Source organism: Hemitrygon akajei, chromosome 1 (genome assembly GCF_048418815.1).
Source record: "Hemitrygon akajei chromosome 1, sHemAka1.3, whole genome shotgun sequence".
In the NCBI taxonomy this organism is placed as follows: domain Eukaryota; kingdom Metazoa; phylum Chordata; class Chondrichthyes; order Myliobatiformes; family Dasyatidae; genus Hemitrygon; species Hemitrygon akajei.
Genome location: NC_133124.1, coordinates 32667461 through 32692600, shown reverse-complemented (window position 1 = coordinate 32692600; position 25140 = coordinate 32667461). Strand labels below are relative to the sequence as shown.

The following is a 25140-nucleotide window of genomic DNA, read 5'->3' as shown; positions in this document are numbered from 1 at the left end:
CGTAGTCCATAAGACGCTCAAAGCAGCTGCGCAGGTTGACTCTGTGGTTAAGAAGGCGTATGGTGTACTGGCCTTCATCATTCGTGGAATTGAATTTAGGAGCCGAGAGGTAATGTTGCAGTTGGTCAGACCCAACTTGGAGTATTGGTTGCCTCAATACAGGAAGGATGTGGAAGCCATAGAAAGGGTGCTGAGGAGATTTACAAGCATGTTGCCTGGATTGGGGAGCATGCCTTATCAGAATAGGTTGAGTGAACTCCTTGGAGCGAAGGAATATGAGAGGTGACCTGATAGAGGTGTATAAGATGATGAGAGGCATTGATCATGTGGATAGTTAGAGGCTTTTTTCCCAGGGCTGAAATGTTTGCCACAAGAGGACACAGGTTTAAGGTGCTGAGGAGTAGGTACAGAGGAAATGTCAGGGGTAAGATTTTTTACTCAGGGAGTGATGAGTGAATGGAACTGGCTGCCGGCAACGGTGATGGAGGTGGATATGACAGGGTCTTTTAAGAGACTTTTGGACAGGTACACGGAGCTTAGAAAAATAGACAGCTATAGGTAAGCCTAGTAATTTCTGAGGGAGGGACATGTTCAGCACAACTTTGTGGGGTGAAGGGTCTGTATTGTGCTGTAGGTTTTCTATGTTTCTATGAATCTGTTCCACAACTTCATCATGGCTGATGCATTTCCTTCTCAGCCCCAGTCTCCTGCCTTCTTCCAGTAACCCTTCATGTCCTGATTAATCAAGAATCTATCAACCTCTGCCTTAAATATACCCAATGACTTGGCCTCCACAGCCGCCATGGCAATCAATTCCACTGATTCACCACTCTCTGGCTAGGGAAATTAGCTATTCAAAACGGACGTCCCTGTATTCTGAGGTTGTGTCCTCTGGTCCTGGACTCCCCCACTATAGAAAACTACTCCATCGTGGTATTTCAACATTCAATAGGTTACTGTTCGTTCTTCTGAATTCCAGTGAGTTGAAGCCTGGAGCCATCAAACTCTCCTCATAGGACATGCCTTTTAATCCTGGAATCATTTTTGTGAACCCTCTCCAATACCAGCACATCCTTTCTTAGATAAGGGGCCCAAAACTGCTCACAATACTCCAAGTGAGACCTCAGCAATGCCTTCTAAAGCCTCAACATCCTTGCTTTTATATTCTAGCCCTCCCAAAATGGATGCTAACATTGCATTTACCTTCCTGACCACCAAATTAACCTGCAAAGTAACCTTCAGGGGAAACTTGCACAAGGAGCCCCTTCACACCTCAGATTTTTGAATCTTCTCTCCATTTAGAACAGGGGTTCCCAACCTAGGCTCACAGACCCCTCGGTTAATGGTAGGGGGGCCATGGCAATAAAAAAAGTTGTGAACCCCTGAATTCGAAAATAATCTACGCTTTAATTTCTTCTACCAATTTGCATGACCGTACATCTTCCGACACTATTCCACCCGCCACTTCTTTGTTCATTCTCCTAATCTGTCTAAGTCCTTTTACAGCTTCTCTGCCCCTCCACCTATCTTCATATTGTCTGCAAATTTGGTCACAAAGCTATAAATTCCACCATCCAAATCACTGGCAAATAATTTAAAAAGAAGTGGTCCCAACACAGACCCTGTGGAACACCACTAGGTTACCAGCAGCCAACCAGAAAGGCTCCCCCTATTCTCACTCTTTTTCTCCTGCAAATCCACCGATGGTCTCTCCATGTTAGTATCTTTCCTGTAAGAAAAGTTGTCAGGAAGATACTCCCACAGGAGCAGTCTAATTATCTCTGTAATTTTCTAAATGGCATGGTGAAGATACTGAAATCACTTTATAGATATCTCTGAAAGAAACTGCATAGGATGTTTAAGTCTGAGTCACACTAGGAAGTGCTGAATCAAATTAGTATGTCATAAAATGATCCAGAAATAGTCACCATCTCATACTTTAGTGAGATGTTCTTCATCTCTAAAGCCAGATCTCTTAAGCCACCCATGAATGCAGTACAGGTGTAACACTTTTCAAATGCAGACAAAACTGAGCAAAACCACATCAATTGAAAGAGAATAAAATTTAACAAGGGTTCATCTAAATTGAAGAAAAAAACGTGCAAAGATAATAAAAGGGAAGATCTGGGACAGAAAAGGTAAAAGCAAACTTAAAACAACAAACCAACAACCTGTAAGAATGAGGCAGAATGACCCGGCTTGATAACTCTGTGCAAATGTCGTATGATGCAAACCTCAGCTGGGGTATACCAGTATATGATAAAAGACATTATAACATAAACACCATGCTAATTTAAATAGTTTATGATTTATCCACCCTGCTTGCCGATCGTGCAGGGCCAGCTCAGAACCAGTGCATCCGCCATCGCCGACGCCCGCTGAGAACGCTCGCTGCCTCGACGCTCCCGGCCAGGACCTGCCACACGAGCCACATGGTCTCGCTTCCCCGTCACACGGGACACGGAGCCCCGACGCGCCCCGGGACCGGGAGCCTGCCGGCCGCGGGGGGAAGGCGGCGCGTGTGCGTCCCCGGGGCAGCAGAGCGAGCGAGCGGCGGTTTACCGACACCCGGCTCGTGCGGAGACGGAGAGCCACGGCGGGGCGCGCGCCCGCCCGCCCGCCAGCTAGTCTGTCAAGAGGCGGCGCCGCCCTGACGTTGTTCTGCCAGCCGAAGGGATAATGCTGAATGAAAGTGACTGGCCAGCGTCGGAGATTAATGCACTCCCGCTACTCGCATGTTGTTTTCTGTGTAGGTTCGATAATGGAAGGACCTGCGTGAAGACCTGTACGGGTTTATTTTTAAAGTGTTCTGTGTATTTATTTATTGTTTTGGATTTATTCTAGCTGGAAACTCCTTTAATTGACTGATTTAGTATTTGTTTTTTTTTTAAATCGCTCTCATTTTTTTTTGCTAATAGTCGAGTTGCCATGGCAGAAAAGATCCCAACGGCATCCCGATCCACATCTTCCCTTCCCCCGGAGCCCATGGAGATAATCAGGAGAAAGACTTGTTCCAGAAGGGTTAAAATCAACGTTGGTGGACTTAACCACGAAGTCTTATGGAGGACATTGGAAAGGTTACCCCGGACTCGTCTGGGGAAACTGAGGGATTGCAACACCCACGAATCCCTGTTGGAGACCTGTGATGATTATAACCTCGATGAAAACGAGTACTTTTTTGATCGTCACCCTGGGGCTTTCACGTCGATTTTGAATTTCTACCGAACTGGGAAACTGCACATGATGGAAGAGATGTGCGCCCTGTCCTTCGGCCAGGAACTCGACTACTGGGGTATTGACGAGATCTACTTGGAGTCCTGCTGCCAAGCCAGGTACCACCAGAAAAAGGAGCAGATGAACGAGGAGCTGAGGCGGGAGGCTGAAACCATGAGGGAACGGGAAGGCGAGGAGTTTGACAACTCGTGCTGTCCCAACAAAAGGAAGAAGTTGTGGGATCTGCTGGAAAAGCCCGGCTCCTCTGTGGCCGCGAAGGTAAGGTGCTGATGGGTTTCCCCAGGAAGACGCGGTCACCAGCAGGCTTGCAGGCAGATTACAGTTAATTCTAGAATGAACTAAAGCACAGTTTACTTCACTCTTTTTAATCGAGAAGTATTTTTTCTTTGCTCATTATAACGGTTATAAACTTCTCAACCGTTTTCCATTTCGTACCAGCAAAAGTGATGGTACAAGCGAACGGTAGGAACAGCGGGGAAGTCTGTTGTCATGGTGATTTGAAGGCTTGTAAATACTACTTGAGCTGTTGCAATATTTAATATTTTGAATGGAAACTACGCAGTTTTTTAGTGCAAGGTGAGAAAAGTTAGTGTGCCGAAATGATTCGTGTGATTATTTTGATTACTGCACGAAACATGATATGTTTATATAACTGTGTGGTTTGCAATTCAACTCATTCGTCTGTATCTTTCATTAACATTGCGCTAAAACTTCAGTACACTTGTAAGTACGTTGCAGTGCTAATTTCAGAACCTGATGTAATTACGAACCGGATTGATAGAATGAAGACGAGAAGATTAAACGTTTGTTTTACCGTGGAGTTTGTCATCCTTGCTTAAGGAAGAAATCGGGAGAGTTTTGAATTGCCCTTCGTCCTCAGAAAGCCGTTTTATTATCTAATTGTTTTCATTCTGTAATTCCATATGTTTGTTTATTTTGTTTCTTATACCCTGGTCTATTCCCTGTGTAAAAGCAAACAACAATTTTCTTAGCTGATCATTCATATTAAAACACTGTACACAGCGTCTGAATAATCAGTTTAGCGATCTTGGTACAATTCAACATTCATTATATGCTCGCTAAAATGGGCACTGTAACACTTAGATACACCTTTCCTTATTGAACAAAGAAAGAATTGAATGGCTAATGAAAGTAGCCATTCAACTAACTTGAGTTGTTCAATTCTGGAAATAAAGAGCACTGACTAATTTGCTGCTGTGTTTAGGTGTACTTTCTTCGCTTGATTTAAAAGCTGGCAATGGAATGAAGGGTGGGTGGTTTGAAAGTAGCGAGGGGTGAAATCACAGGGGAAACCATTGATAACATTTTATATAATGACGATATAACTTTGCCTTAATTTCTCTATATAAAATTTGCCAGTGGTTTCTCACATTTGCACTGTTAAGTTATCCTTACCCCCGTTCTGTCGTTGCTATTGCATTCTTCCTTCTCTACAATACTGTACATTACACTGGTGTCTGCCAACAGTGGGTTCAAGATGTGATTTACATTTGATAATACTCATATCATGTTACTTGCTTGATAATATGTCATGGCCAACAGAAGGTGGCTAAGAGCAATTTGCCGGCAGTTTTTTTAAAATGTTTTGGCAGCACAGATGGTGAATTCTGCTTTGTCAAAACACACATGCAAAAACTGGCTAACTTTGTAAGGTACCCAGAAGGCCCACCTTACTGCCTGAAAAAATGTATTGCTACCCCATTGGATTTATAATCCATATAGTTCTGGCTCAAGTGGAAAGTCCCACTCAATGATTCAAAAATACAGGTTGGCAGTCTACAACTACAGTTATTTTGCAGCTAATATTTCTAACCAATTATTTTTGAAAGGGGTTCCCCTTGTTTATGTCATGGACTCATACCACTAACCAAGTGATCCTTGGACCCCAGGTGGGGAGCCCCTGATTGTATTGCACATTTGCTACCCAAGTTGTATTGTCAATTGCTCATTCATGCAGATCGCAATAATGTTGATCAATAAGAGAGTGCGGAACATAAGAAATAATAAGAGGAATATGTCATATAATCTATGAGCTCCATAATTTGGACGCATTAATGTTGATCATGTGCCTCCAATAATTTTTCCAATTATTCCTCATATCCTCTGATTTCCATTAGTGTCAAAACTCATACTAACTTTTGAAATAGGCTCAATTAGTTTGCATTGCCTGTTAAGGCAGAGAATTCCATATATTTTTTCTGCATATAGAAATTTCTTCTTTTCTCAGTTCTAAATGATAAAGCCTTTTATCCTGATACATTATCCTCTTGTTCTGCAGGCAGAAGAAACAACAGTCTCTCCTAAAATTTTGTATGCCAGAATAATTCTCATTTCTCTAACCTCCAACAAGTATAAGCCAGTTGTAAATATATACCACACTGACACCAGAACAAATGCTGTCTTTCTCAAATATGAAGATCAAAAGTATATATTATTCAAGTATGGTCTTACCAATGTTCTGCACACTTTCTACTGTGGTCCAATTGTCTTGAAAAAGAACCATATTCAATTTTTGATTTAATTTTCAATTAATGCCTATGTTTACTTTGTGTTTTATGAACCATCACATCAAAACCTCTATGTTACTGTATTTACTAATTTTTCCACCATTTCAGATCATTGTTTTTCTTTTCTTTTTCATGCATTAGCTTCCAGAGGAAACCACATAGCCACAGGGAGAACATACAAACACCTCAAATATAGTACATGATCATGATCAAACCCAGACAGGAGCAGTTAGTTAGCTGTGCAGTAGTAGCATTATCTAAAATAATCTTAAACATATTAATAATATCTTATGAGCCTCGGCTTCCCCATATTAAATAATATTCAATTCCTCAATTAAACGGGTATTCATCTTTTCATTTTGCTGTCTTTTTGTGGCACTGCTTTGTAATATTTCAGGTCCTCGATGTTGAACAAAGTACTCAATGCATTCCAGAATTAAAGTAGCTTTATCTAATCACCACACAGTTGATTTTTGAAATATCTAATAATATCTCCAAGTCCCCTGTGATAATTTTATTATTCTTATGCTATTTAGTTTATTTCTCTAATATCATGGCATTATATTTGCTATTAGTGTTTGTCATTCAGCTGTCCTCCTTCCTCTCCAACCTAGACACCGTTGTTTGTTCTACAAATGCCCTTCCCAGATTTGTTGCTGCATCTACAAACTTATCAGGTCAGCTCCATCTTTAAATTACTTAAATACTTTGACAGGACAAAAAATATGAAAATGAGTAAGGCTAACTGTTTATTGAGCTTCCTCTGCCATTCAGTAAAATTGTGCCTGATTTTGAATTTTGCCTGCTTTTCCCCCTATTTCCTTGTCATTTGATTCCCTTCAATGTAGAAAAAGAATGATGTCAACCTTTAAATTTTTACTCACTGAAACCTGCAGCCAAAGAAATTTCTTTTCATCTGTGTCATAAATGGTTGAACCCTTTTCCTGAGATAAATTCATGATGCTAGATTCTTCAGCTTGAAGAAACAATTTTCGAGCATTTATCTTAACAATTCCCTTAGAATTGTATGCGTTGTAATGAAATTACTTTCTAAACTCTGGTGAATATAGGCTAGTGTTACTCAATCTCTTCTACAATTCCTTCACCTCAGGAATTAATCTACACCATTTGCAAGACATGTATACCCTCTTTTGGGTATGGAGACCAAAATTTGCCAATTAATGTAATACAACAGGTCTACAGCGGATGAAATCTCACTGGCTCCCCATGAAGCCTTTGAACACCTGGACAGCACTACCTAAGTCAGGCTGCTGTTTATTGTTTACAGCACAGCATTCATCACTATCATCCCAGCAGTACTAATCAAAAAGCACCAAAGCTTGAGCCTCTGTAGCTCTGTTGATTTCCTCATCAGGAGATCACTGTCAGTGTGGATCAAAAATAACATCTCCTTGCTGACGTTCAAAACTGGAGCACCTCAAGGCTGTGTGCTTAGGCCGTTGCTCTACATCCATGGCTGTGTGCTTAGGCCGTTGCTCTACATCCATGGCTGTGTGGCTAGGCACAGCTCAAACGCTGTCTATAAATTTGCTGATGACACAACTGTTATTGGCAGAATCTCAGATGGTGACAAGGAGGTGTACAGGAGAGAGAGAGAGATCGGCTGGTGAGCGTGTCCCAACAACAACCTTGCACTCAGTGTTAATAAGACCAAGAAATTTATTGTGGACTTTAGGAAGGGGAAGTCAAAGGAGCACACCAGTTCTCATTAAGGGATCAGCAGTGGAAAGGACGAGCTGTTTCAGGTTCCTGGGTGTCAATCAACATCTTTGAAGATCTATCCTAAGCCTAACATATTGATGCAATTGTAAGATGGCGCATCAGTGGTTATACTTCATTAGGAGTTTGAGGAGATTTGGTATGTCACCAAAGACTCTAATAAATTTGTACGGATGTGCCGTGGAGAGAATTCTAACTGGTTGCATTACTGTCTGGTATGAAGGTACACTGCACAAGATTGAAAAAAACTGCAGAAGGTTACAAACTTAGCCAACTCCATCAAGGGCACTAACCTGAGCATCAAGAACATCTTTAAAAGGTGATGCCTCAGAAAGGTAGCATCGATCATGAAGGACCCCCATTACCCAGGACATGGTCTTTTTTTATTACAACCATTAGAGAGGAGGTACAGGAGCCTAAAAGCTCACAACTGAACATTTTCTGAATGGACAATGAACATGAAGATTATCTCGTTCTTTTTGCTCTCTTTTTCTGCTAATTATTTAATTTAATTTGTAGATAGATAGAGGGCCTAAGACTTTTGCACATGGAATGGAGAGCAAGTTCGTAAATCTGATGGGAGCAAAGAATATTTGGATTGACGAAGGTGGAGCATCGAGGGAGTGGTGTGGGACAGATGGCAGAGCAGGAGTGAGGGGCTGACATTGGTGTAGACACTCCCAGCCCTGAGACACCAGATAGGGTCACTTAATTCCAAACAATTGGTTTATTGATCATTACAGAATATCTCCCTGGTGTTTCCCAATCCCTCCCCTCTGACTTCCCCTTTTTCCAATCACGATTCCCCTTTCCCTGCCTGCTTTCCATTCTCAGTCCACAGTAGAGACCCATATCAGAATCAGGTTTATCATCACTCACACATGTCATTAAATTTGTTTTTTTGCAGCAGCAGCAGTGCAATGCAATACATAAAATTACAACAGTTCTATGCAAAAGTCCCAGCTATATATGTGTGCGTGCATGCGCGCGCGTGTGTGTGTGTATACACACACAATGTATATACGTAATTAGTAGTTTTTTATGTATTGCACTGTACTGCAGCCGCAAATCAAATTACATGACATATGTCAGTGATATTAAACCTGATTCTTATTCTCATTCTGATTCTAATCCATGTTTGATCTAATAAAAGCAAAGTAAGATTGAATTTCACGCCTCTTGCAGTGAAGTCAAATATGGCTTTCAAAGTATATTGTGTACCTGCATGTTCACTTTCTGTGCTTCATGAAACAGTGAATCCAACATTTCTAGCTTCTCATAATCTGAGGGAATGAGTTCAATCATTTCTTTTTCTCAACAAATTGTGTAATTTTTTTTACCCACTGTATATCCTTTTGTGACAGCTTTCATCTCTCCTAACTAGCTCTGTATTATCAGCAAATCTAAATAATTTTTTAAGGTCTGAAACATTGAGGACTGTTATTTATCTTCATGTTTTATTTTGTTCATTAATTTGTGTATTTGTGATAATACATTATTCTCTACCCTCTGAGAATTTACTTGTGCAAGAACTTTTTGTGTAGAATATTATAAAATAACTTCTGAAAATCCAAATATTTAAAATCAATAGATTGCTTATCAACCATACAAGCTAAGGTCCTATTACACTGTTATATTTATCACATGTGAATTCCTTTTCATAAAATATATTGACTTATATCGAGGCGATGGAAGAGATTGCTGAGCCTCTGGCTAGGATCTTTATGTCCTTGTTGTCGATGGGAATGGTACCAGAGGATTGGAGGGAGGCGGATGTTGTCCCCTTGTTCAAAAAAGGTAGTAGGGATAGTCCGGGTAATTATAGACCAGTGAGCCTTACATCTGTGGTGGGAAAGCTGTTGGAAAAGATTCTTAGAGATAGGATCTATGGGCATTTAGAGAATCATGGTCTGATCAGGGACAGTCAGCATGACTTTGTGAAGGGCAGATCGTGTCTAACAAGCCTGATAGAGTTCTTTGAGGAGGTGACCAGGCATATAGATGAGGGTAGTGCAGTGGATGTGATCTATATGGATTTTAGTAAGGCATTTGACAAGGTTCCACATGGTAGGCTTATTCAGAAAGTCAGAAGGCATGGGATCCAGGGAAGTTTGGCCAGTTGGATTCAGAATTGGCATGCCTGCAAAAGGCAGAGGGTCGTGGTGGAGGGAGTACATTCAGATTGGAGGGTTGTGACTAGTGGTGTCCCACAAGGATCTGTTCTGGGACCTCTACTTTTTGTGATTTTTGTTAATGACCTGGATGTGGGGGTAGAAGGGTGGGTTGGCAAGTTTGCAGACAACACAAAGGTTGGTGGTATTGTAGATAGTGTAAAGGATTGTCGAAGATTGCAGAGAGACATTGGTAGGATGTAGAAGTGGGCTGAGAAGTGGTAGATGGAGTTCAACCCGCAGAAGTGTGAGGTGGTACACTTTAGAAGGACAAACTCCAAGGCAGAGTACAAAGTAAATGGCAGGATGCTTGGTAGTGTGGAGGAGCAGAGGGATCTGGGGGTACATATCCACAGATCCCTGAAAGTTGTCTCACAGGTAGATAGGGTAGTTAAGAAAGCTTATGGGGTGTTAGCTTTCATAAGTCGAGGGATAGAGTTTAAGAGTCATGATGTAATGATGCAGCTCTATAAAACTCTGGATAGGCCACACTTGGAGTACTGTGTCCAGTTCTGGTCGCCTCAGTATAGGAAGGATGTGGAAACATTGGAAAAGGTACAGAGGAGATTTACCAGGATGCTGCCTGGTTTAGAGAGTATGGATTATGATCAGAGATTAAGAGAGCTAGGGCTTTACTCTTTGGAACGAAGGAGGATGAGAGGAGACATGATACAGGTGTACAAGATATTAAGAGGAAAAGATAGAGTTGATAGCCAGCGCCTCTTGCCCAGGGCACCACTGCTCAGTACAAGAGGACATGGCTTTAAGGTAAAGGGAGGGAAGTTCAAGGGGGATATTAGAGGAAGGTTTTTCACTCAGAGAGTGGTTGGTGCGTGGAATGCACTGCCTGAGTCAGTGGTAGAGGCAGATACACTAGTGAAGTTTAAGAGACTACTAGACAGGTATATGGAGGAATTTAAGGTGGGGGTTTATATGGGAGGCAGGGTTTGAGGGTCGGCACAACATTGTGGGCCGAAGGGTCTGTAATGTGCTGTACTATTCTATGTTCTGTGTTCTATGTTTATTATCTAAATATATTGGACTGCATTGTGCTGAAACCAATCTTTTTAGACCATAAGACCATAAGATATAGGAGCAGAATTAGCCTATCTGGCCCATCGAGTCTGCTCCGCCATTTCATCATGGCTGATCCAATCTTCCTTTCAGCCCCAAACTCCTGCCTTCTCTCCATATCACCTCATGCCCTGACCAATCAAGAATTGGTCAACCTCTGCCTTAAATCTATATCAAGACTTGGCCTCCACAGCTGCCTGTGGCAAAGAATTCCACAAATTCACCACTCTGGTGAAAGAAATTCCTCCTATATCTGTTTTAAAAGGATGCCCATCTTTTCTGAGGCTATGTCCTCTGGTCTTCGACTCTACAACCATAGAAAACATCCTCTCCACATCCATTCTATCAAGGCCTTTCACCGTTTGATAGGTTTCCATGAGATCACCATTCATTCTTCTGAATTCCAGCAAATACAGGCCCAGCGCCATTAAATGCTCTTCAAATGACAAGCCATTCAATCCTGGAATCATTTTCATGAACCTCCTTTGAACCCTCTCCAGATTCAGCACATCCTTTCCAAGAAAAGGGGCCAAAAACTGTTCATAATGCTCCAAGTAAGGTATCACCAGTGCTTTATAAAGTCTGAACATTACATCCTTGCTTTTGTATTCTAGTCCACTTGAAATGAATGCTAACATTGCATTTGCCTTCCTCAACGCAAACTCAACCTGCAAATTAACCTTTAGGGAATCCTGCACAAGGACTCCCCAGTCCCTTTCACCTCAGTTTTTTGTATTTTCTCTCCATTTAGAAAATATTCACCCTTTTCATTTTTTCTACCAAAGTGCACAACCACACACTTCCCAACACAGTATTCCATCTGCCATTTATTTGCCCATTCTCCTAATCTGTCTAAGTCCTTCTGGAGCCACTCTACTTCTTCAAAATATCTGCCACTCCACCTATCTCTTCATATCATTTGCAAACTCTCCAACAAAGCTATCAATTCCATCACCCAAATCATTGACACATAACATAAAATTAATCGGTCCCAACTCAGACCCCTGTGGAACACTACTAGTCACTGCCAGCCAGCGAGAATAGGCTCCCTTTATTGGCACTCCTTGCCTCCTGCCAATCAGCCACTGCTTTATCCATGTTAGAATCTTTTCTATTATACCATTGGCTCATTAAGCAGCCTCATATGTGGCTTCTTATCAAAGGCCTTCTGAAAATCCAAGTACACAACATCAATCGATTCTTCTTTGTCTATCCTGTTTCTCCGCACTTGTCTACCATTGCAATCTTACAGTCGCAGTTATCACCTATGGTGCCTGTGTAATTTATTTTACTGAAGGCCTTCAATCCTTGGATATACCACAAGACATCCATGGCAACCAGGTGGCAGAATCTAATGAACTGTTTGTACAGTCATACTAATTGACTTTTGCAACTAAATACTATCAAAAGTTTATTATGTTTGAAATATTATTTACAGGAGCTGGTCATCAGCTTCAATTACCTTTCCCTGATCTAATTACCCTTGACAAGCGATGATGAGCTGTTGCCTTGAACCAATGAGCAAAGACATGCTTACAAGGCTTCTGAGTAAAGAGCCCCAGCATCTGCACCAATGACAATATATTTCCAATAGTGTGGTATGTGGCCAAGTAAGTTGTGTTGTTCCCATGTGCTTGTTCCTATCTATCTTGATGGTCGAGCTTGCACGTTTTGGCAGTGCAATCAAGGTAGCCTAGATAAGTAACTGTAATGTATTCCATGTGTGATAATCTCTTAAACCACTCTGTATTTGTTTTGAAAGCATCTTCGCTTTACAGAATCTTTTTACATGTGTCTAAGACTTTTGCACAGCACTGTATATGGCTGGTTCAGATGAGTTTCTGTCTAATTGAGTTAGAGATAAACTATTGAATAACAAGGGAAGATGATAGGATTGATATTGGTGATAATTGTTACTGACATTTTCATGGTATAAATGTTACTTGCCAAATTTCAGCCCATGCCTGAATGTTGTCTAGGTCTTGCTGAATACAGGCAGTTTCATTTGCTGAGGAATAGAACATGGAATTGAAAATAGCACAATTATCAGCAAATAGCCCCACTTCTGACATTCTGGAAAAAAAAAGAAGGTACTGTAATCAAGTTAAGTTGGGAGAAGTGTGACTCCAAACCAATGGAGTTATTTACTTTTCTTATCTATAGTTTTTGTCTCACCTCATAACTGCATTTAGTTTTGTGATCCATATTTGGAGCCACTGTAATTGGTCCCATCAAAATCCAAACTGGTGATTGGCGAGTAGTTTATAGGAGAGAGAATAAATGCTATCAAATAGCATTGTCTATAACAGCTTCCATCACTGTGGTTGAGAGCAGACTGGGCAATAAATATCTGGATTAGATTTGCCCTGCTTTTTGTGAACAAGAGAAAGCCAGACAATTTTCTGTTCAGCTAGGTAGATGCCAAGTTTTTAACCACATAGCTAGACATGTGGTTAGTTCTGGAGGGCAGTTGTTCACTACTATAGATGGGATGCTGTCTGTTACTTAGCCTTGCTGCATCCAATGTTTTGGGCTGAAGATGGTCATCTGTGATGCTGGAGAATTTAGGAGGAACATGATTGTAAATGCTTCACACTCACATGATGGCCCCGGACTTGTTGAAGATCCAAATGAATCTGGAATTTCCTCCTCCCATTGGCTATTTAAAGGCCACCACCATTTTAGAATGTGTGATAGAATAACAGAGCTTTGATCTTGTCCATTGATGTGAGGTTGTTCAATTCTGTTTATTACAAATTAATTTTGTTTTTTTTACATTCACTTACCGAAATATGCCTTTTGACTATGTGTTTTACATCCTGTGTTTTTGCTCATTTTTTGTTGGCGTTTACACATACTTTTTGCACATGGTGGGGTGGGATGTTGATTTTTTTTCTTTGAACGAGTTCCATGGTTCTTTTTTTTCTGACTGTCTATGGAGAAGATGAATCTCAGAGTTGTATATTGTATACTACATAAATTGATATAAATATACTCTGAATCCTTTGAATTTAAGCTTCATTAGGCTTTCACCTCAAAATTTTTAGGTATGAATAGTATTACTTCTGACACAGATGTATTGAATATCAGAGACAGAGCAGAGTAGAGGATGTGATGCATTGAATTGCCATTATGTACATTGAAGTTTGATCCAGCCCATTATGAATTTCTCAGTGTTAAATTCCACATTCTTGATCATGGATTCCAGTGCCATGTTGACAGTTGATTTGGTTAATTGGTCTATACCTCTCTAATTTCTCTCCCACGTACAAGCAAAGTTAGGCTATTTAGCACCTCATTTGCATCAACTTTCAATGTTAGTGCCACCTTCTTGCACTACCATATAATCCTTGATTCCTTTAATGTGTATAGGTGTGTTGATATTTTCATGATTACAGGCCTGGCCTACTTAATCTTCCTCTATTATACATATTCTTTCTTAAGTAGGAAGTCCGGTCTGGGGTACAATATTGCTGCTGTCACACAGGGACTCTATTTACCTTTGGAAGACTTTGGCATAAGTCTTTCAGAACAGGAGCCTTCATCCCTCCACAAAGGTCGCTGTATACCAAGCAGTCTGTGTCACCACCCTCCTTTATAGCTGTGAAGCTTGGGTAACCTACAGCCTTCACATCAAGTCCTTGGAGCACTTCCACATAAGCTGCCTTCAGCGCATCCTGGGAATTACTTGGCGTGAGCGGGTGCCTCACACTGAAATACATGTAAAGACCAGCTGGAGAAGTTTTGAGGCCATGATCTCCCAGTGTCAGCTGCAGTGGCTGGGGCACGTGATAAGGATGCCCCCATGTTGGCTACCTCACAGAGTGTTATACGGCCAGCTACATCACAGTCGACGCTCAGCTGGAGGGCCGAAGAAGTGCTATAAGGATCAGATGAAGAATGCTTTAAGGAAGTGCAAGATCAGACCCGAGGACACGGAGGATGTTGCTACTGACCGTAACACCTGACGGCAGCTATTCATATTCTGGAGGTGGAAAGAACAACCAGAAGACAGCAGAAGAGAGCCAGGAGAAATGCAGCCATGGTTGGCATCACTACCACCACCACCACTACCACATACAGTATACATGTCCCACCTGCAATAGAACTTGTGGGTCCAGGATAGGACTGTATAGTCATCAAATATCTCACCATTAAAGAAGTGGATGTCGTCATCGGATTCCGATGGACAACCGAAGCAGAAGATTTAATCAGAACAAGATGTCTTTACCCTCATGCTCAGATCATCATGGAATAAAGGCCAATATACTGTTTGCCTTCCTAGTTGCTTACTTCATCTGCATGCTAACGTTCAATGATTTATGTACAAGGAACATTGAGGTCTCTCCCTATACAGGTTTCCACCGCTATCCAAAGGTAGAGTGTTCCTCTGAAATGGTTCGTAAGTCAGAATGTCGTAAAGTGAAGAAGCAGTTACCATTTATTTATATGGGAAAAATTCATGAGCATTTGCAGACCCAAAAAATAACCTACCAACCATGCCAAATAACACACAAAACCTAAAATAACAGTAACGTATAGTAAAAGCTGGAACGATCTGATAAATACACAGCTTGTATAAAGTAGGAATACTTTTCTGCAATCATTGCAGCACTGTCCACCGTAGCGAAAATCTCACGCAAGCGCTCTTGGCAGAAGCACTCTTTCCAGTAACCCTTAAGCTATGAAGCTGCCAAATCATATCAAATAACACATAAAAATACACAGCCTATATAAAGTAGAAATAATGTATGTACAATGTAGTTTCACTTACCGGAATCGGGAAGACAGCGAGCACACTGATGATGGTGTATTAGGCTGAGTCATCGGAGGTTGGGATGGTGGGAGACAGGGGTGTCATCTCAGTGTCATCTGTTTCCATCGGGGCAGGTAGGTCACCTTCTATGTCTGCCTGCCTTGATGTCGAAGGTCAAGGTTCGTCATCTGCTGTGGCTGATGTGGAAGGCTTGAAAAACAACAGTATGCTTGACTGCTTAGCCTCATGCATTTTTCTATCATACAGTGCTTTGTAAGCACTCAAAGCATCCTGTAAATATGCCCTAAACCTCCATTCCCTTTAAAAATTAAAGTCATACTTTCCTGCAATCATTGCAGCGAAAATATCACGCAATTGCTTCACGTTCAGTTCCTGGACATCTTCCCTTTCGGGCCGTTCACTACTGCGTTTGGTTTCAATTATTATCCTTTCCCCTTGCAATTGCATCAGCTCTTCATCTGTCATTTCTTGGTCATGGGATGCCAAAACCTCTTCAACATCATCTTCGTCAACTTCCACAAACCCAGCCTCCTTAGCCAAACTCACTATGTCTTTACTTTGTTCACCATGATTGAAACGCTTAATTATATCTAGTTTTATACTAAGTGTAACACCCTTACGAGCTCTTTTAGGCTTTTCTGATACCCTAGAACTCATCTTGCTAACAGATGCACAAAATAAATTGACATAAATCACAGATGCTCACAGGCACTTGTTAAACAATGCCGACTAGAATGCAGTTCTGGGGGAGGAGTTTGGCTGCTTGGCGCGCGTGTTGCCTTTTTTCACACACTGCCTTTTATCGTGTGCTGCCTATTTTCGTAACAGTGAAAACACCTTCTGTTAGTGAAAACAGGTAACTAATGTAGGTCTTTTGTAACAGCGAGGTGTCATAAAGTGAATGTTCGAAAAACGGGGGGCGCCTGAATTTGAAAAATACATTGTCTTCTTATTTACCGAAGTGGATGACCTCTTATTTTCCCATAAAATATTCCATCTTCCATGCCCTTCATATACTCAACAAACTAACATCCTCCATCCTCCAGTCTTTCTCCATGTTTATGAAAAATGTTTCTACTATTTACAGGTATTTAATATTCTAATTTCATTTTATATTTTAATCACTGGCCAACATCTTGACCTCCACTCCTGTACACATAGGTAATGGTAAAAGACAAGGTCTATTGCCTGGTAATTTTGACATCATAAAGCGTGAATACAGGACTACAGGTGTTGTATTTTAGTACGTGCAGTATATGGAATAAGATAGATGAACTTGCAGCACAGTTGCAGATTGACAGGTATGATGTTGCAGGCATCATTGAATTGTGGCTGAAAGATTATAGCTGGGACCTTAATGTCCAGGGATACACACTGTATCAAAAGGTTAGGCAGGAAGGCAAAGGAGTGGCATTGTTCTGTTAGTAAAAAAATGAAATCAAATCTTTAGAAAGAGGTGACATAAGCTCAGAAGGTGTTGGATCATTGTGGATAGAGGTAAAGAACTGCAAGGGTAAAAAGACCCTAATGGGAGTTGTTCACAGACCCCCAAAGAGTAGTAAAGATGGGGCCTACAAATGACAAGGGAAGATAGAAGATGCATGCCAAAAGGTTACAATAGTCATGATGAAATTCACCTTGAAATTTGAGAAGGAGAAGCTAAAATCAGATGTACCAGTATTACAGTGGAGTAAAGGGAATTACAGAGACATGAGAGAGGAATTGGCCAGAATTGATTAGAAAAGAACACTGGCAAAGATAACAGCAGAGCAACAATGGCTGGAATTTCTGGAAGCAATTCGGAAGGCACAAGATATATACATCACAAAGAGAAAGAAGTATTCTAACGGAAAGATGATACAACCCGTGGTTAACAAGGGAAGTCAAAGCCAACATAAAAACAAAAGAGAGGGCATATAATAGAGTAGAAATTAGTATGAAGTAAGAGGATTGGGAAGCATTTAAAAAAACAACAGAAGGCTACTAAAAAGTCATTAAGAATGTAAAGATGGAATATAAAAGTAAGCTAACCTATAATGTTAAAGAGGATGCCAAAAGTTTCTTCAGATGTATAAAGTGTAAAAGAGAGGTAAGTGTTGATATTGGACCATTGGAAAATGATGCTGGATATGGACAACAAAATGGCAGACAAACAAATATTTTGCATCAGACTTCACTGTGGAAAACACTAGCAATTTGGTGGAAGTTCCAGGTGTCAGAGGTCATGATGTGTGAAGTTACCATAAATAGAGAGAAGATCCTTGAGAAACTGAAAGGTTTGAGGGTAGATAAATCACCTTGATTTGATGGTGTACACCCCAGAATTCTGAAAGAGGTGGCTGAAGAGATCGTAGAAGCATTAGTAATGATCTTTCAAGAATCACTAGATTTTCGAATGGTTTCAGGAGACTGGAAAATTACAAATGTCACTCCACTCTTCAAGAAGGGAGAGAGGCAGAAGAAAGGAAACTATAGGCCAGTTAGTCTGACTTCAGTGGTTGGGTAGATATTGGAGTCAATTATTAAGGATGAGGTCTCAGGGTACTTGGAGGCACGTAATAAATTAGGCCATAGTCAGCACGGATTCCTCAAGGGAATATCTTGCTGACAAATCTGTTGGATTTCTTTGAAGAAGTAACAAGCAGGATAGACAAAGGAGATTCAGTTGGTGTTCGTACTTAGATTTTAAGAAGGCCTTTGACAAGGTGCCACACATGAGTCTGGTTAACAAGCTATGAACCCGTGGTTTTACTGAAGAGATTCTAGCATGGATAAAGCAGTGGCTGATAGGCAGGAGGCAAAAAGTGGGAATAAAGTGACCAGGCTGCCAGTGACTAGTGATTTTTCAAAAGCATCTGTGTTGGGTCCGATTTTTTTACGTTATATGTCAATGGTTTAGATGATGTAATTGATGGCTTTATTGCAAAGTTTGAGAATGATATGAAGGTGGGTGGAGGGGCAGGTAATTTTGAGGAAGTAGGGAGGTCACAGAAGGACTTAGACAGTTTAGGAGAATAAGCAAAGAAATCGCAGATGGAATACAGTGTTAAGTATATGGTCATTCACTTTGGTAGATGAAATGAAAGGGTTGACTATTTTCTAAATGGAGAGAAAATACAAAAAACTAAGGTATAAAGGGACTTGGAAACCATTGTGTAAGATTCCCTAAAGGTTAGTTTGCAGTTGAGTCTGTGATGAGGAAGGCAAATGCAATGTTAGCATTCATTTAAAGAGGACTAGAATATAAAAGCAAGTATGTATTGTTGAGACTTTATAAAGCACTGGTAAGGTCTAACTTGGAGTACTGTGTGCAGTATTTGCCTCCTTATCTTAGAAAGGATGTGCTGAAACTGGAGAATCATAAAAATGATTCCAGGATTGAAATGGCTTGTCATTTGAAGAGTGCTGGATGGCTCTGGGTCTGTATTCGCTAGAATTCGGAAGAATGAGTGGTGGCTTCATTGAAACCTATCGAATGGTGGTGAAAGGACTTAATAGAGTGGATGTGGAGAGGATGTTTCTTATGGTCGGAGTATCTTAAGACCAGAGGACACAGCCTCAGAATAGAGGGGTGTCCTATTAGAGTGGAGATGAGAAGTAATTTCTTTAGCCAGAGAGTGGTGAATCTGTGCAATTCTTTGCCACAGGCAGCTGTCGAGGCCAAGCCTTTATGTATATTTAAGGCAGAGGTTGACAGATTCTTGATTAGTCAGGGCATGAAGGGATACGGGGAGAAGGCAGGAGATATGAGAGGAAAATTGGATCAGGCATGATGAAATAGCAGAGCAGACTTGATGGGCCAACTGGCCTGATTCTGTTCCTATATCCTATGGTCTAATTTTGCTGTTTTGCCATTAGATGCAACTTTTTTATGGTTTTGCTATGACTGTCACTCCTTTTCCATGTCTTTTTTTAACCTTTTGATCTGTATTCAGTGTATTATGAATTTATGTAGTTTGATTACTACATATTTGCCTCCTAGATGAATTTGGAGTGAAAATACAGCAGAAAATTGACTGCATAAGAATCCATTCAGATAATCTAATACAAAATGGATGACTAGTGTTGTGGGTACAGGATGTAAAAGTTCCAAGATATGATTTTAAAGAAAAGGGCATTATCCCTAGTGTTTAATTCTATGTTGCATCAGATGTAGTTTTTCCTAATTTCATGTCCACCTTACTGTATGATCTTTTTGTATGTTATAACTGTTCACAATTGTTCGCCGTCTTGTGTTCAAAGATATTCTTGTAGCAATTATTATCAAATAATATGGTAATTTAAGATGAAATAAGAGAACCTTTCTCCATTCACTTTGAAGCACACCTATTCTTTCATTTGGTGACTATAACTTGTCAAATGTCTCACACTAGCACACCTCTACATTACTGGTACTGTATTATTGATTTTGTAAATTATATTTAAAGCAATAAAGATGCGAAACAAAAATCTAAAGCTGAAAAGCTGCTTTAAAGAATCTAAGTAAAGAAGATAGGAAAATAGGGAAATAAACTTCAGATGAGAATAACTAAATTAATGTGGGGTAAAATGAAAACAAAAGATAGTAAATTGCATAGAAAGAGTACTTATGTTTAGTATCTGACTTTTGAGAATGTAATAAAGTTAATGGTCCAGTAATATTCAATTTTATGCCGTGGATAGAAGGAATCTGCTGTTGGAAAAAAAACATGATAGAGTTTGTCTTTAAGGTGTATTTTCTGGTACAAGAATGTTTGTATTAAATACATACAAAAGTAACCTTAAGAGTCTGAAGCAAAATTCACATGTCAGCCTTTCAGTTTCAATGCACTGAAACAAAATGGAGTAGGCAGGGTATAACATTGCCACACTTCAAGAACTATGTAATCTGCCTGTATGAAAATTTCTGTAGGAGATTTACATCACAGGTCCTCACAGATTAAAGTACGGTTCCGTTCCTAAGAACTGTTCCTATTCATAATGCAGAAACAGCAATTTCCCACATGGCTGAGGATGCTCAGCAGCAACCAGCAAATAGAAACATAGAAAATAGGTGCAGGAGTAGGCCATTCAGCCCTTCGAGCCTGCACCGCCATTCAGTATGATCATGGCTGATCATCCAACTCAGAACCCTGTACCTGCTTTCTCTTCATACCCCCTGATCCCTTTAGCCACAAGGGCCATATCTAACTTCCTTTTAAATATAGCCAATGAACCGGCCTCAACTGTTTCCTGTGGCAGAGATCTATTCTGCTCTTCTCTCAAATGCTTGTTTTTATGTACAGGCTATACATAAGTCTAACATTGTAAGCAGGAGAGGATCTGTATTCAGAAAGCATGAATTCATTATTATAAACAATTGTCTGACATTAACTGACTTATTAAATAAAATCTGATGGTATCCACATTTATTTGGAACTTAAACGTATACAATACAAAATATGTATACCATATATATTTTCTGTGTGATGACATTGGTGATTGAAAAACTAATTGATGACAAAGTGATTTTATGTATTGATCAAAATTTCAACACACAATATATCTTCCTCTTAGTTGCCATTTTTAAAGGAAAATACATTATGTGCAATTAATAACATCATACTAATGGAAACAAATCTTGAAATATGTAATCCAGTAGAGAATTAGAAAGTATTCTGAAGTGGAAAATGTGGTCTTGGAAAGGAAGATGGCTAATAAACTAGTTTCTCCTGGGCATTCATTGTGATGGTTTCTTAAGGTTCCTGATGAAATTATTAAGCATTTTTCAACTAAATGGGTTTCATGCTCAGAAGTCAATCAGATTGATAAGTTTTCTATTTGACTGGATAACACTCTGACGGAGACTGAGAGGCATGGAAGTCAGAATCCTTATCCTAATTCAAGTCCAGAGTGGATTTTTGTATGATGTAATGAGGTGACATCTGATGATAGGAAGATTGTAGGTGTCATGATTCTCCTGGCTCACAAGTGGTGATATTAAGACACTAATGCTATTGTCACATCATTCATCTCTCAGGTTGTCCAATGCCTGGGAAATGCAGCCACTCATGCTCAAATACGCAAGATCAAGGTCGTCCATGGTAAGCTGATCCAAATATTTAAGATGCATAGGATTCATAGTTGTTTGGATTCAGAATTGGCTTGCCCTTTAGTAGACAAGGGATACTGGTGGAAGGATGTTATTCCGGCTGGAGGCCAGTGGTTCTGCAGTGATCAGAGTTGGGGCCTTTGTTGAATATGATATGATATATAGAAATAACGGAAATGAAAGTGTAGGTAGGTAGGTTAGTGAATTTGCAGATGTTGGTGGAAATACAGACAGTGTAGATGTATTTCAAAGAACACAGGAGTTTAGTTCAAGCAAGTGTGAAGAGTTGCACTTTGCAAGGTCAAATGTAAGGGAAGGTATACAGATGGTGGCAAGATCCCTATCACCATTGATGTACAGAAGAATCTTGGGGTCTAAGGCCAGAGCTCTCTGAAAGCAGCCACACCAATCGATTGGATGGTAAAGATAGCATACAGAATGCTTACTTTCAACGAATGGGGCTCTGAGTATCAGACTAAGGAAGTCTTGTTGAAGTTCTGTAAATTGTTGTTTTGGCTGCTCTTGGAGTATTGTGTGCAATCTTAGCCAGCCCATTACAGGAAGGATGTGGAAGTTTTGGAAAGGGTCCAAGAGAAGCTGCTTAGAGGCTATGAGTTGTAAGCGAAGATTAGACAAACTAAGGTTTTTTCCTCTGGAGTGTCTGAGGCTGAGGTTTATGAATAGGTGATAGAAGTTTGTGAAATTATGAGAGTCATCAATAGGGCCACCATCATTATGTGCTGTGTCTTATGATGTGGGCAATCATGGTCATTTGACCATGATTGTTCTTGGCAAATTTTTCTACAGAAGTGGTTTGCCATTGTCTTCTTCTGTACAGTATCTTTACAAGGCATGTTTAAAAGGCCAAGGAATAGAGTTATGTTCTGTAACTCCAAAAAAGTGGAGGCCGTGAGTGAGCAAAGTGACAGGAGCCAGGAAATGCATATCTTCTTCGATTTACTTTAGAGAGATATGCACGTAGTGGTGTAATGATGTATGCAATTCATGTACTTTTACATATAATCCATAATTAATTATGTAAAAATGAAGTGTTTAATGAAATGATATATTTACAGTATTATTCAAATATTACTGAAATATTAAATACACTATATTCCTCCCTGCTAAGCTATAAACTCCAACTCAATATAGAATGCATCTTAACTCAAATATGTAAGGTATTGCTCACTAGTAATCTTATATACAGAGTATACTATATAATATAACTACTATATAGACATCCACAGCATAGTAAATTTTAAATTGTCCCATTCATCTCTAAAGATGTAATCAGTGTGGAGGATTCTTACTCTTGTGGGATTATGTCTTTCCTGACAAAGGGTTCACTCTGCTTGGCAGCTGAGACTTGAAGCTGTGGAAAAAAATCTCAGGTTCTAGGGCCTGATCTGTGGTCATTGTAGGAGTTGACTCTGGGACTGCAGGAAGTAGTTCTGACAGCATTGGGCACCTTTCTTCTGGAAGTGTTGGCATCCAAACAGTACATGACAAGCTGCTCAATTTGCTGATCTATCTCAAACCACAAGACAAAGCTTCAAGCCACCACTTTAATTTTGACCATGCCTGGATGACCGGCATTTAGGTCCTCCAACACTTTAGCTCTCAACTTGGATGGTACAACAACTCTCAATCCCCACATAAAACAACCTCTGCCAAGGGTAAGTTCATCCTGGCATAGGTAAAAATGGGGGGGAACTGGAATTTCTGCTGCACATTGAGGCCATTTTGGGTTGCCATGTAGACCTGAGAGAGTGTGGGGTCTTTTCTGCTTTACCTTTGGATGATCTCTGACATTATAGGGAGACTTTTGATTTGCATTAGGGAGAAAATGTCTTTTGTAAGTTTTTCTAGGTATTTCCTTTTCCAAGGGTAAATGGAACAATCCACGATTAGTCATCCTGTTGAATTCAGTCCTGTAATTGTGCCCTCCAAGAAACAGGGCTCATCTCTGCATTAGTGCTGCTGCTGTTAGCAAAACGCCGTTCTGTAGATTGAAAATGGACACCAGTAGTTGATGATCAATAATGAAGGTAAACTGTCTCCCATACAAGTACTGGTTGAAATGTTTTACACTCTAAACCAGACTCAAGGCCTTTCTGGCCATAAATTTTTCTACAGCAGAAAGGAACGTGAAGCAAATGCTATGGGGTGTTCACTTCCATGACTCATAACTTGTGAAATGATTTCACCTATACCATAAGGCAAGGTGTCACAGGCCAGCTTCACTGGACGCTGTGGATCATAACATGTGAGTATAGTGTCTGATGTCATCATTTCCTTTGCCACCTCACACTGCTTGGTCCATTGCGATTTCTTCCTGATCTGTACAAGTGAGTTCAAAGATGGAGCACAGTAGCCAGCAATTTGTTATAGTAACTGACAAATCATAAAAAAAACCACAACTGTGACATGTCCTTTGCCCTTGGGGCATCCACCACTGCTTGAAGTTTCTCAGCACATTTGTGTAATCTTGTGCATCAATGGTGTGGCCACAGTAAGTGATGTTTGATTGAAAGAGTTCACAATTGCTGTGACATACTCCGAGCCCATAATCTTCTAATCTTTTTAACACTGTCTTGAAATTTTTGGAGATGATCCTCGTCATCCTTACTGGTAACAGTGATGTCATCCAGGTAACACTGAGTACCTGGGCAGCCTTGCAGCACCTGTCCATAGCTCTCTGCCAGAGAGCAGATGCTATTCCAAAAAATAAGCCTGTTATACTGATAAAGCCCCTTGTGAGTGTTTATATTGGGAAGCACTTTAGACTCTACTTCCAACTCCATCTGTAGGTAGGCCTCAGTTAAGTCCACTTTGCTGAAATGTTTCCCTCTAGATATCCTTTATCCTGGGCAGAAGATATGGATCTACTTTCAGTATTGGGTTGATGGTGACTTTAAAATCACCACAGATCCTGACAGGACTGTAGGGTAATGTAAAGGGTGGAAACATATGCATAATTCACAACCACCGACATTGAGTTGATGTTCCCTTTAAGAGGTTGGTCTGATGTGATGATGTAATGATTTTTTTTATCATACTTTATGTTTTGTGGTTGGTTGACACTGAAGTGAGTTGTTACAGTTACCCTGAAACTTAAAAGTCCTCTGTCGTTTTACTTACGAAAACCTGCATTGGCGACCCTGATGCTCTGGGACGATTCCAGAGTTATTCAACCTGTCGACCTATGCAGTCACTTTGAAACTGCTGGAGTTTTGGGAGCAAAATGGTTTGTACAAGCTGAGGCCCAATTCACATCGTGAGAAATCTCCACGGACGACACCAAATATTGTTACGTAGTAATGTTGCTTACAAGTTCCACGGCGACCACAGTAGTGAGTCTGATTAAACACCTGCCTGAACGTGATAAGCATAGCAAACTGAAGACTGGCCTATTACAGATTTTTGGACTATCGTAGTCTGTGCATGTCGAACAGTTGCTCTCCTTGCTCAGCCTGGGGAATGCTAGGCCATTAGAACTAATGGACCACATGCTGTTTCTCTTGGGAAATCACCATCTTTGTTTTA

At 40.4% G+C, this 25140-nt stretch overlaps 1 protein-coding gene across 2 annotated transcripts in view; it reads left to right on the top strand.

Annotated features, from left to right (window-relative positions):
• The first annotated feature begins 2321 nt into the window (after positions 1-2321).
• Positions 2322-25140, top strand: part of LOC140725288 (potassium voltage-gated channel subfamily B member 2-like) — a 331181-nt gene continuing 308362 nt past the window's right edge. The window contains exons 1-2 of one of the 2 annotated variants that reach the window (XM_073040571.1): positions 2322-2749; positions 2919-3492. In XM_073040571.1, coding sequence (XP_072896672.1) covers positions 2736-2749; positions 2919-3492 — 588 coding nt within the window. In that variant the 5' untranslated portion in view covers positions 2322-2735. Of the gene's footprint in view, positions 2786-2918; positions 3493-25140 lie in introns of both variants that reach the window. The other variant, XM_073040581.1, reaches the window with a different exon arrangement.